At 60.3% G+C, this 10,374-nt stretch overlaps 2 protein-coding genes across 2 annotated transcripts in view; both read left to right on the forward strand.

Annotated features, from left to right (window-relative positions):
- The first annotated feature begins 627 nt into the window (after nucleotides 1–627).
- On the forward strand, nucleotides 628–6,207 carry HEPACAM (hepatic and glial cell adhesion molecule). The gene is made up of 7 exons (XM_027699325.1): nucleotides 628–775; nucleotides 2,805–3,146; nucleotides 3,373–3,654; nucleotides 3,761–3,854; nucleotides 4,336–4,409; nucleotides 4,496–4,566; nucleotides 4,649–6,207. The coding sequence occupies exons 1-7, from the start codon at nucleotides 691–693 to the stop codon at nucleotides 4,934–4,936; spliced, it is 1,236 nt and encodes a 411-aa protein (XP_027555126.1). The 5' UTR covers nucleotides 628–690; the 3' UTR covers nucleotides 4,937–6,207.
- A 514-nt stretch (nucleotides 6,208–6,721) lies between these two features.
- The window catches only part of ROBO4 (roundabout guidance receptor 4), a 7,195-nt gene continuing 3,542 nt past the window's right edge, over nucleotides 6,722–10,374 (forward strand). Inside the window, exons 1-11 of the mRNA XM_027699322.1 lie at nucleotides 6,722–6,788; nucleotides 6,910–6,954; nucleotides 7,043–7,321; nucleotides 7,399–7,537; nucleotides 7,612–7,739; nucleotides 8,424–8,536; nucleotides 8,651–8,870; nucleotides 8,959–9,080; nucleotides 9,595–9,766; nucleotides 9,846–9,996; nucleotides 10,071–10,201. Coding sequence (XP_027555123.1) covers nucleotides 6,725–6,788; nucleotides 6,910–6,954; nucleotides 7,043–7,321; nucleotides 7,399–7,537; nucleotides 7,612–7,739; nucleotides 8,424–8,536; nucleotides 8,651–8,870; nucleotides 8,959–9,080; nucleotides 9,595–9,766; nucleotides 9,846–9,996; nucleotides 10,071–10,201 — 1,564 coding nt within the window. The 5' untranslated portion in view covers nucleotides 6,722–6,724. The remainder of the gene's footprint in view (nucleotides 6,789–6,909; nucleotides 6,955–7,042; nucleotides 7,322–7,398; nucleotides 7,538–7,611; nucleotides 7,740–8,423; nucleotides 8,537–8,650; nucleotides 8,871–8,958; nucleotides 9,081–9,594; nucleotides 9,767–9,845; nucleotides 9,997–10,070; nucleotides 10,202–10,374) is intronic.

The following is a 10,374-nucleotide window of genomic DNA, read 5'->3' on the forward strand; positions in this document are numbered from 1 at the left end:
AGGTCTCGAGCCCTTTTGGGGACCAGGGAGCCTCCAGGCGGGGGCGGGCGGTGGCTCATGGGGGTGATGAGCTTGGCAGACCTCAGAGGGGGGGTGGGAAGTGGCTCCGGGCATCCTGCCCCACATCCCGCTGCCCTATTCAGTGATGCCCGGGAAACCAGTGCTAATTGGCATCGGAGCTGGAACGAAGCCTGGATGTGACCGCAGCTTCGTTTTAGAGCCTGGGAAGAGAAGAAAAAAAGGGGGGGAGCTCCTTTGGGGTGGGGGTCCAGCTTCGAAAAATGCCCCCTTAAAAGAAAATCCCAACTTAATGGATGTCCAGAGCCCTAAATCTCATTGGATTGTCCGCAGAGAGGACAGCAAACCTTATTTGGGCTCGATGGGGTGATGCCCCCAACCTCGAGTGTGCCCCCGGAACCGGGAAAACATGGAACTGGGGGTCCGTAACAGGGGGAAAATTGCAAATCTGAGTGTTTTTTCCTCAAATAAATGTCAGCTCGAGGCCGCTGGGGAGGCGAAAGCCACCAGGACACAGGGCTCTATTGAGAAAGGCAAGAACAAAAAAAAAAAAAAAAAAAAGAGAGAGAAGGGAAAAAAATAAATTAGCCGGGCGAAGCGCCAAGCCGGGAGCTCCGAGGGACGTGCCCGGAGTGGGGAAGCGGAGCGATTCGGGGGGCGAGCCTGCCCGAAATGTGGGGAGCGCCGGCCGCCCCGCGGGGCCACCCCGCTCCCCCCTGCTTGCTGCCGGTGACCTGGCTTCTGGCGCTGCACGCAGGTAGGGAGACGTCCCGTTTTTCCATGCTTTTCCCATTTTTTCCATGGGGTTTGGGGGTATCCAGACGGAGGTTGGGGGCCGGAGGGTGATGATACTGATACCCGATGGGGGGTGGGAGGGTGCTGAGGTGGTTTGCTGTGCTGTCGAATGTACCCTCTGCTTGGGAGGCAGGAAAAAGGGGGTGAAATTGGGAATAAAACTGGGGAAAACACTTTCGGGAGCCAAGCGGGTCCTGATGGGGGGGTGAATTTGGCACCGCCCCCACCCCGAGCTTCTCCCCAGCTTTTTGTCTTCCCCAAGCCCCCTTTTTTCCTCATTTTTCAACATTTCCAAATCTATTTTCTTATCCATTCTTCTTTCCTAAAAATCTCATTTTTCACCCCATTTCTAGGTTTGCCCCTTCCCGTTACAACTCAGGTTTCCTCCATCACTTATTCCCTAAATCCTCACATTTTGGGGTTCAATGAACCCTAAACCACCCCATCCCACCCCATCCGGGTGGGCAACAAAGAAAATCACCTGCAACAATTTTGCCCCATTTTACTGAAGTTTGGACCCAAAAGCAGCCCTGGGGAGGCCCCATTTCCCCCCGGATGAGGACGATGGATGCAAAGCAAAACCAGCTGGGTTCATTGCTGGCTTTGATTTAGACCCTAAAAAAGCACCAGGGCTGCAGCCAGGGCACCCCAAAAATGCTGTGGTGCTTTTTGCAAAGAAATAGGATTTATTGCATGAAAGAGCTGGCAAATGAGGATTTTTGGTGGGTTCTTTTCAACAGAAGCCATCGATACAGTCTGGGAGATCTGCATCCCTAAGCCAAGGGATACCGTAGGAAATGGGAATGTTGCCTGATTTATTAATTAACTCCCGAATTTATTACCCAGAGTGGAGAAAAAATTAGGAATTGGGTTAAAATAGGGAAGAAACAGTTAAAGAGCAGTGATTTGGAGGTGTGCAGGGGGCAAGAATGCACTAAAGGCCACATCCCCATCCCGTGCCTGGGTTTTCCCTATGGAGGATGCCCTAAATTCAGCGAGTCAGGGCATGTTTGCAGGGCAAGTGCGGCGCTCCCGAGGAGGACGGACGCACGGACGCTGCATACCAATAGGTCCCATGACTTTTCGGGCTTGTTTAAGGCCTTTCTTGCTCCTGCTTCGCCCTCCCCAGCTGGTTTTCCCACTCTCCCCTCCTCTTCAATATGGGGTTTGTTCGCCGTCGGATGACGGCATCTGGACGGGGGGTTCATGGATGGGACCCCTGGGATGGCAAGAGAGGGATGGAGCTAAGGTATTTCGGGGAGAGAGGATGTTTTGGGGAGGCCCCTCCCCCAAAAAAACATGTTTTTCCACTTTTTCTCTGCTTTTTTTTTGGCTTAAAACCAGCGATGAGGAGCGATGCACGTGCACTGACGCCCGTGATGCAGTTTTGCATCTGAGGGGGGCTTTGTCTGGACAGTAGCATTCAATGGGGGTGACAGTGGGATGCAAAATCCTCCCCCCATCATTTCTGGGGGGATTAAGGCACCTTTGCAAAGCACAGCACTGATCTGGGCACTGGGGGCTCTCACCCCCCATGCAGTTTTTGGGGGGGTGATGATGAATCTTTGCCAAGGGTTGCATCGAGCCGCCTCCCAACCCCCTGCATTTTTTTGAGTGATGTGTGCATATTTGCTAAGGGTTGCATCCACCTGACTGCAGGAGCACTCCCCCCTGCATTTTTGGGGTGATACAGGAATTTTTGCAGAGGGTTGGTCGCATTGACCCGACTGCAGGACCACTCCCACCCCCGATGAAGTTTTGGTGGCCATAATGCATCTTTGCAGGGGGTCGCACTGCCCCACCTCCCATGCCCAAAGCAATGTTGATCGGGGTTCAGGAAGGCTCCCACCCCCCGTGCACTTCGGGGGGTGACGTGTACACCTTCGCAAAGGTCACAGAAACAGGCTGGGCATTTTGGGGATGCTCTGGAAGGGAGTTCCCTAGTTTTCCCCGTGCTCAGCACCTCCCAAGGTGTGTCTCTCCACCCCAAGGTCTGCTGGCAGGAGTGAACATCACCAGCCCCACGCCGCTGGTCCGTGGCACGGCGGGCAAGGCGGCGCTGCTGTCGGTGCGCTACGCCAGCGCCAGCGCCGACAAGCCGGTGGTCAAGTGGCAGCTGAAGAGGGACAAACCCGTCACCGTCGTCCAGTCCATCGGCACCGAGATCATCGGCAACCTACGGCCCGACTACCGCGACCGCATCCGGGTGCTGGAGAACGGCTCGCTGCTCATCAGCCCCCTGCAGCTGGCTGATGAAGGCGCTTACGAGGTGGAGGTGTCCATCACCGATGACACCTTCACCGGCGAGAAGACCATCAACCTCACCGTGGACAGTAAGGGCAAGAAGGACATCCCATGGAGATTCGGTTCTCCACAGGATGTCTTCCCTGACCACTTTTGGGGGGGGGTTCTCCAACTGGGGGGTGGTTTTGGGGGTTTCAACCACCCCGCACAGCCAAGTTACATCCCTGGTGGGGTTTTGGTGTCTCCTTTCCTGTCTCCTGGGCCCAACTGTCCCCCGAGACATGGCGTCACCACGGTTCCCCTGCTCATCCACAGTTCCCATCTCGAAGCCACAAGTGCTGGTGGCCTCCTCAACGGTGCTGGAGCTCAGCGAGTTCTTCACCCTCAACTGCTCGCACGAGAATGGCACCAAACCCACCTACACCTGGCTGAAGGACGGGCGGCCGCTGAGCAACGACTCCCGCCTGCTCCTCTCCCCCGACCAGAAGATCCTCACCATCACCCGCGTCCTCATGGCTGACGACGACGTCTACAGTTGCCTGGTGGAGAACCCCATCAGCCATGGCCGCAGTGTCCCTGTGAAACTCACGGTCTACCGTAAGCCACTGTTCCCCCCTCTTGCACGGCCAGGGTTATTCATCCCTTGCAGATGCTTCCAGCTAAAATGTTGGGGGGCTTTTCCCCCCTCATTCCTCTCCCCCAGGCCGGAGCTCTCTCTACATCATCCTGTCCACAGGAGGCATCTTCCTTCTCGTCACCCTGGTGACAGTTTGTGCCTGCTGGAAACCCTCCAAGAAGTACGACTGGGGGTAACACGGGAGCCAAAGGGGGTCACCCTGTCTCGTCCCATCCTGTTTCGTCCCGTCTCATCTCTTCCCATCCTATCTTGTCTTGTCCCACCACATCATACCTCATCCCATCCTGCCTTGACCCATATGTCCTGTCCCATCCCATCCTATCTCGACCCACCCCATCCCATCTCGACCCCTCTCATCCCATCCTGTCGTGACTTATCTGTCCTGTCCCACACCATCCCATCCTGTGCCATCCCACCTTGATGCATCTCTCCTGCTGTGTTCTATTCTATTTCATCTGATCATACCTCACTCCATCTCATCTTGTTCCATTCCATCCCACCCCATTCTACCTCCTTCCATTCCACCCCATCCCATCTCTCCCTCCCAACAGCGATGGGCCCTTCCCTGGCTGAGCCGCAGGCAGCCCCCCCACTGCCCCCACCGCGATGCCGGTGCTGCCCCATCCCCTCTCCCTTCCCAGGGAGAAGCGACAAGCGGAGACACAACCGGCCTCCGACTACACCGAGCAGGATGAGGAGCGCCTGAAGCATGAGGGTGAGTGCTGGCCTTGGCATGGTGGTGGCGGGTTGGGGGAACACCAATGCTGCTGGCACTGTGAGCAGCACCTTGCTTCCCTGCAGCCGAGGGCATCCCACGGAGCGGCGACCACGAGCGCAAAAACCCAGTGGCCTTGTACATCCTCAAGGATAAGGTGAGCAGGCGGTAGCGCCAGTAGCATGCCGGTACAGGGTCTCACACACTTCCCACGCTCATTTACTGTGGGCTTTTGGCAGGACTCACCAGAGGCAGAGGAGGATTCACCACCCGAACCCCGCGGCACAGTTGAACCGGGTTACACCAGCTCGCCGGTACCAGCGGCCGGTCGCTCGCCGGGGCCGGTGGGGCGCTCGACTCGTCGTTACCATCGCTCCCCAGCCCGCTCGCCCGCCTCCACGCGGACCCACAGGTCACCGCCGGGTTCGCCAGCGCGCTCCCGCGGCGCTCCGCGGCTGCTGCGGACTGCGGGCGTCCATGTCATCCGGGAGCAGGAGGAGGCCAACGCCGTGGAGATCAGCGCCTGAGCAGGGGGGACTGTGCGCGCTTCGGCGGCGGCGTGCGACAAGCGGGGACACTGGCACAGCCCCGCTTCCGCCACCGGGCATCATTCCACTCGGCGTAAAGTCACTAATTTCCTATTGATCCCACCTGGAGCTCCCCTCTTCCGTCCCCCGTTTTCCTGGGGCGTCGCTTTAATGGCTTTCTCGCCGGGATGAGTGTGCAGGGAGCGTGCAGGAAGCACACGCGTGTGCAGAGAGAACATGCGAGCAGTGCACAGAGAGAGCATGAGGGAGGGTGTGCACGGAGCGTGCAGAGAGAGCGTGCAGGCAGAGCACGGAGAGAGCGTGCATGGAGCGTGCAGGAGAGCACAGAGAGTGCACACAGGGGCTGCACGGGGGCAGGCATGAGGGTGGGCAGCGAGTGTGCACGCAGTGTGCGGGGAGAGGATGCCCAGAGTGTGCAAGAGAGCGTGTGGAGCACATGCAGAGAGCACACACAGAGCACACAGCTAGACTGCACGGAGTGTGAGCGGAGCGTGCACGGGGTGTGCAGGTAAGACCATGCACGGCATTTCCAGGCATGCCAACACTGGGGGTGTTCTCCGAGCGCGCACAGAGCACGCAGAGACCATGAGTGTGCAGAGAGAGTCCGTGCAGAGTGCACATGGAGCACATGGAGAGAGCATGCACACAGGATTTGCATGGAGAATGCGGCGAGTGTGCAAAGAGCGTGAGGAGAGAGGGTGTGTGCAGCACTCGCACAGAGCAGCCACCGAGTGTGCTTGGCACGCGGGGAAAGGTGTTTGTGCACGACGTGTGCAGCTGAGTGTGCTCAGAGCGTGCAGGAGCACACAGGGGAGCACACGCACGGCACACCCAGAGACCCAGTGCACACGCGTGTCACCTGCCGTGGCACACCCCCCCCAAGCGTGGAGCAGGGCATGCACTGGCACACAACCTCGCCCAAGCGCACACATGCACAGAGGTAGCCTAAATAGGGGATCCCTCCTGCCCCCCCAGCTCCCTGGATGCACCGTCCCCCAAATGTGGGCTGGAAGCCCTGGCCCGAGCGCTGCCCCTCCACTGCACCGGCGTTTTCTGTGAAAATACCCCGGTTTTGGGGCACACGCTGTCGCCTTCCCCCCCAGGCCTTCCCAGGAAATAGGTTTAGGATGAAAAGCAGAGAGCGGCCGGCCAAGCGAGCTGGGCCCTGGGGCACCCGGGGTGGGTGCCGGGGCACCCTGGAGTGCTCAGGGTGCACTACTAACCAATAAACTAAACATACTACCCGGCCAGTGGCGGCACCCTTGGGTATCTTTGTGGAACAGGGACCCTCCCCAGGGTGGGGGGGACACATGAGAGGTGGGTGACAGCTGAGACCACACGAGCCCGATGCACCTGGCTGGCACTCGAGTTTCAGCTTGAAGAGCCTGGGAGACCCTGGCCTATTCACTCTGGTCCCTACCGATGGTGTCCTCACCTGAGAGCTCATTTCTTCTAAATTTGTCTTCCTCTGAACATGGCAGAGGATGGGGGGAGTTTATGGTGACTAATTAAATTCATTAACTGCTGGTGTCCCCAGCCCCACTGTCTGCAGATGCTGCCAGTACCACTGTGCCCAGGCGCCCCCACTGCCACAGCATGACTGAGCTGTTTTTGTTCACCACAACCAGCCCTCCTTCTCCCCTCGGCATTTCCCGGCCCCCACATCCGGCTATTGTATCCCCCCCATCCGGAGGCAGATCCGGCCCCGGTGCTGACAGGGAGGGACTGGGATTTTGGGAGGAAGCGGGAAGGCTGGCTGGGGCTGGTATGGCGGGCGGCTGGGCGACGGTGCTGGGCCTGGGGCTCTGCCTCACCGCTCTGCACCGTGGAGGTGAGTTCAGCCCATGGGGGGGCAAAACCCCCTTAACTCTGCCCCCTGCCCACCCTGGGGCTGAGATTGTGCCCGCCTGGGGCATCCACCAGCATCCGACCGCCTCCTTGTCACCCCACAGGCTGCCACCCCCCCAGCGCAGCCACAGCACCACAAATTCTGGCTGGTAAGGACACCCAGTGGGGGTGATGTGGGTGGGAGGACCCCAAGAAAATCCTGTCCCCCCCACCCACGGTGTGCCCTCCCCACGGCAGTGCTGCGGGACAATTTCCGCCTGCAGCCGGGCGATCTGGTGACCACGGCGGGGCAAGCGTTGGAGCTGGACTGCGTCCCCCCCTCGGGGCACCCCGAACCCCGCGTCACCTGGAAGAAGGACGGGGTGACCTTGGACTTGGTGGGTGACAGGTATGTGGTCACCAATGGGAAGTTGAGGGTGGCACCGGCGCAAAGGAGCGACTCCGGGCTCTACATCTGCGTGGCGGCCAACGCGGCGGGCAAGAGGGAGAGCCGGGGCGCCCGCGTCTCCGTCCTGGGTAAGCCAAGGGTCTCCCATGGGTGGTGGGCACATCGCACCCGGCCGTGGTGCCACATCCTCGATGTCACCCTGCAGAGAAGCCGACCATTGTGCGGCACCCCAGCGACACCGTGGCAGTGGCCGGCAGCACCGTGGAGCTGGGCTGCGGTGCCCAGGGTGACCCAGCACCACGGGTGCAGTGGCACAAGGAGCGTGGGGACCTACCCTGGGGCAGGTACGTGGTGGTAGGGGGAAGGTGTTCAGTCCCTGGGGTGGGGATGGAGCTGACGGAGAGCTGGTGACCCGCAGGCACGAGGTGGACCGGGAGCACACTCTGCGCCTCTACGCCGTGACAGCCGCCGATGCCGGCACCTACGTGTGCACAGCACAGAGCCAGCTGGGCACCGCCGCCGCCACCGCCCTCCTCCACGTGGAGGGTCAGTGGTGGGACTTCACAGGCACCCAGGGCCATCTGGGGGGCCATCTAATGGGGTTCGTCCAAGGGGGTCATTCGAGGGGAGTCCACCAAAAAAGGGTCTATCCAGCTGAGGGGATCCATTCAAAGGGAGCACTTCCAAAGGTGGGTCCACCTAAAAGCATCCATCCAACAGGATCCGTCTAAGGGGTCCATCCAAACAGATCCGTGTAAGGGAATCCACCTAAGGGGATGCATCGAGGTGGGAGTCCATCCAAGGGGATCTGTTCAAGACAGCCCACCTAAAGGGGATCCAGCCACACTGGCTCCTACGAGAGTATCCATTTTAGGGAGTCTGTCCAAGGTGGGGGTCCATTAAAGGGGGATGGGACAAGAGGTATCCATCCAAAGGGTCCATCTAAGAGGTACACATCAATAGGGGTGTGTCAGGGGGGCCCATCCCGTGTCCACAAAGGGAACATATCAAAGATCCATATCCGAGAGGTCCATACAAGATGTGTCCATCCAAGACAGACCCATCAAAAGGTATCTGTCCAAAGGGGTCCCCCCAAGGGGTACATCTGAGTGGAGGGAGACATGTAGGGAGACATCAGGTGCAGGTATCTGAGGTGGGTGTCTGGGCAGGTGCCAGGGGACCTCACTCCTGCCTGGAGCTGTCATTAGCCTTCCTCCCTCTGCCCCACAGATCGGCTGCCAACGGGCCGGCGGGACACTGCCCCACGGGACCTGCTGGCTGTGCGGCTGCACCTGGACAATGGCACGGCACTGCCCACCGCTGCTGTCCGGCTCCGCTGGAGGGTCAGTGTCATGCCAGAATGTCCCCAGTGGAGGGCAGGGATGGGACACGGGGATGAGGCTGGAGACACATCCCCATGTCCCACCATGACTCGGAACCCTTCCCATCCCCTTCAGATGCTGATGCCGGTGCCGGTGCCGGTGGGTTACATGGTGCTGTACCGCAGCCTGCTCCCGGCCACCACCCCTTGGGTCCAACACGACGCAGGCAGGGAGCTCAGCACCGTCATCCCTGCGCTCCGCAGGGGCTACAAGTATGAGTTCAAGGTCCGACCTTACACTGGAGGGACCCAGGGCTCGGACAGCAACAGCAGGCACCTCTGGATACCTGAGGAAGGTGCGCTGTATGTCCCCAGGGATGCCTGGGTGGAGGATAGGGAGGTTGGTTGGGGGTCCCAGGGGTCTCAGCACCCCTGTCCCGGCAGTGCCCAGTGCAGCACCCCAGCAAGTCACCGTGGGCCAGGCTGAGACGGGGAACGGCACCGTGGTCGTGAGCTGGGAGCCACCTCCTCCTGAGGCCCACAATGGCATCATCCGGGGCTACCAGGTTTGGGGTGACAGGGCGAGGGGGCAGGGCTGGGGGGGTTCTGACCAAAGAGGGTCCATCCAAGGGGTCCATCCAGGAGGGATCTCAACATGAGGGTTCATCCAAAGGGGCTAATCCAGGTGGAGGTCCATCCCAGGGCATCTCTCTAGTGCCATTCATCCAAAGGGGTCCAGCCTAGGGGAGTCATCCAAGGGGATCCACCCAAGGGGGGTCCATTAATGGGGGTCCATCCCAGGGGCATTTACCCAAGGGGATCCATCCTAGTGGCATGCAAGGGAGCCCATCCAAAGGGGTCCATCCAAGGGGGGTCCATCAAGGAGATTCATCCAAGGGAGCCCATCCAAGTGAGTCTATTCAAAGGGGATCCATCTATGGGAGTCCATCAAGGGACATTCATTTGAGGGGGTCCATCCAAAGCGGTCCATCCAAGGGGATCCATCCACAGGGGGATCTATTAAAGGGAGTCCATCAAGAGTAATCATCTAAGGGGACTCATCCTCTTGGTGCCTGCCAGGTCTGGTCAGTGGGCGAGGGCTGGCAGCGCCCCACCAACAGGACAGTGGACGGAGGCACCCGCCGCCTGGAAACCCTCCTCCCACACCCCAGCGCCGAATTCTGTGTCCAGGTGGCAGCTTTCAACGGTGCAGGGCTGGGGGTCCCCAGCAACACCACCTGTGGTGTCCTGGGTAGGGGACGGGGAGCAAGGCGGGGAGTGGGTGGGGGCCAAGTCTGTGACACGAGGCGACACCAGTGGGACCCTTGCAGGGCTGACAGCGGGGAGCAGCGGGGTGGTCCAGGCACTGCGGCAGCCTGCTGTCATCGCAGCCGCCGGCTCCATGCTCTGGTTGGCCTTACTCGCCCTCCTCCTCCTCATCTGCCAGCGCCGCGCCAGCCAGGATGCCGCAGCTCGCCGCAGGTGAGAGGCCATGGGGTGGGGGATCCCTGCTGTGGTGGGGTTGGGATGCCCTGACAGCATGTCTTGCCCTGCAGGCTGGTGGCCGGTGACTCGCCGTGGCTCGGTGGCCCCTGGAAACCCAGCTGTGCCCCCCGAAACCTCAGCAGCAGCAGCAGCCTCAGCAGCCGACTGCTGGGCAGTGACAGCAGGGACCCCCACCCCTCCAGTGAGCCCTGTGGGAGCTGGGACCCCCACCTAGTGCCATGGGACCCTCACCCCTCCAGTGAACCCCAGGGCTGGGACCTCCACCTCATCCCATGGGACCCCCACCCCTCCAATGAGCCCTGTGGGAGCTGGGACCCCCACCTAGTGCCATGGGACCCTCACCCCTGCAGTGAA

This window comes from Neopelma chrysocephalum, unplaced genomic scaffold (assembly GCF_003984885.1).
Source record: "Neopelma chrysocephalum unplaced genomic scaffold, ASM398488v2 Primary Assembly neopelma1_138, whole genome shotgun sequence".
Taxonomy (NCBI): domain Eukaryota; kingdom Metazoa; phylum Chordata; class Aves; order Passeriformes; family Pipridae; genus Neopelma; species Neopelma chrysocephalum.

Coding starts and splice junctions, on each gene's coding strand:
- HEPACAM (XM_027699325.1), top strand. CDS start 691: ATGTGGGGAGCGCCGGCCGCCCCGCGGGGCCACCCCGCTCCCCCCTGC. Junction 776..2,804: donor GCTTCTGGCGCTGCACGCAG/GTAGGGAGACGT, acceptor CTCCACCCCAAG/GTCTGCTGGCAGGAGTGAAC. Junction 4,410..4,495: donor GGAGCGCCTGAAGCATGAGG/GTGAGTGCTGGC, acceptor GCTTCCCTGCAG/CCGAGGGCATCCCACGGAGC.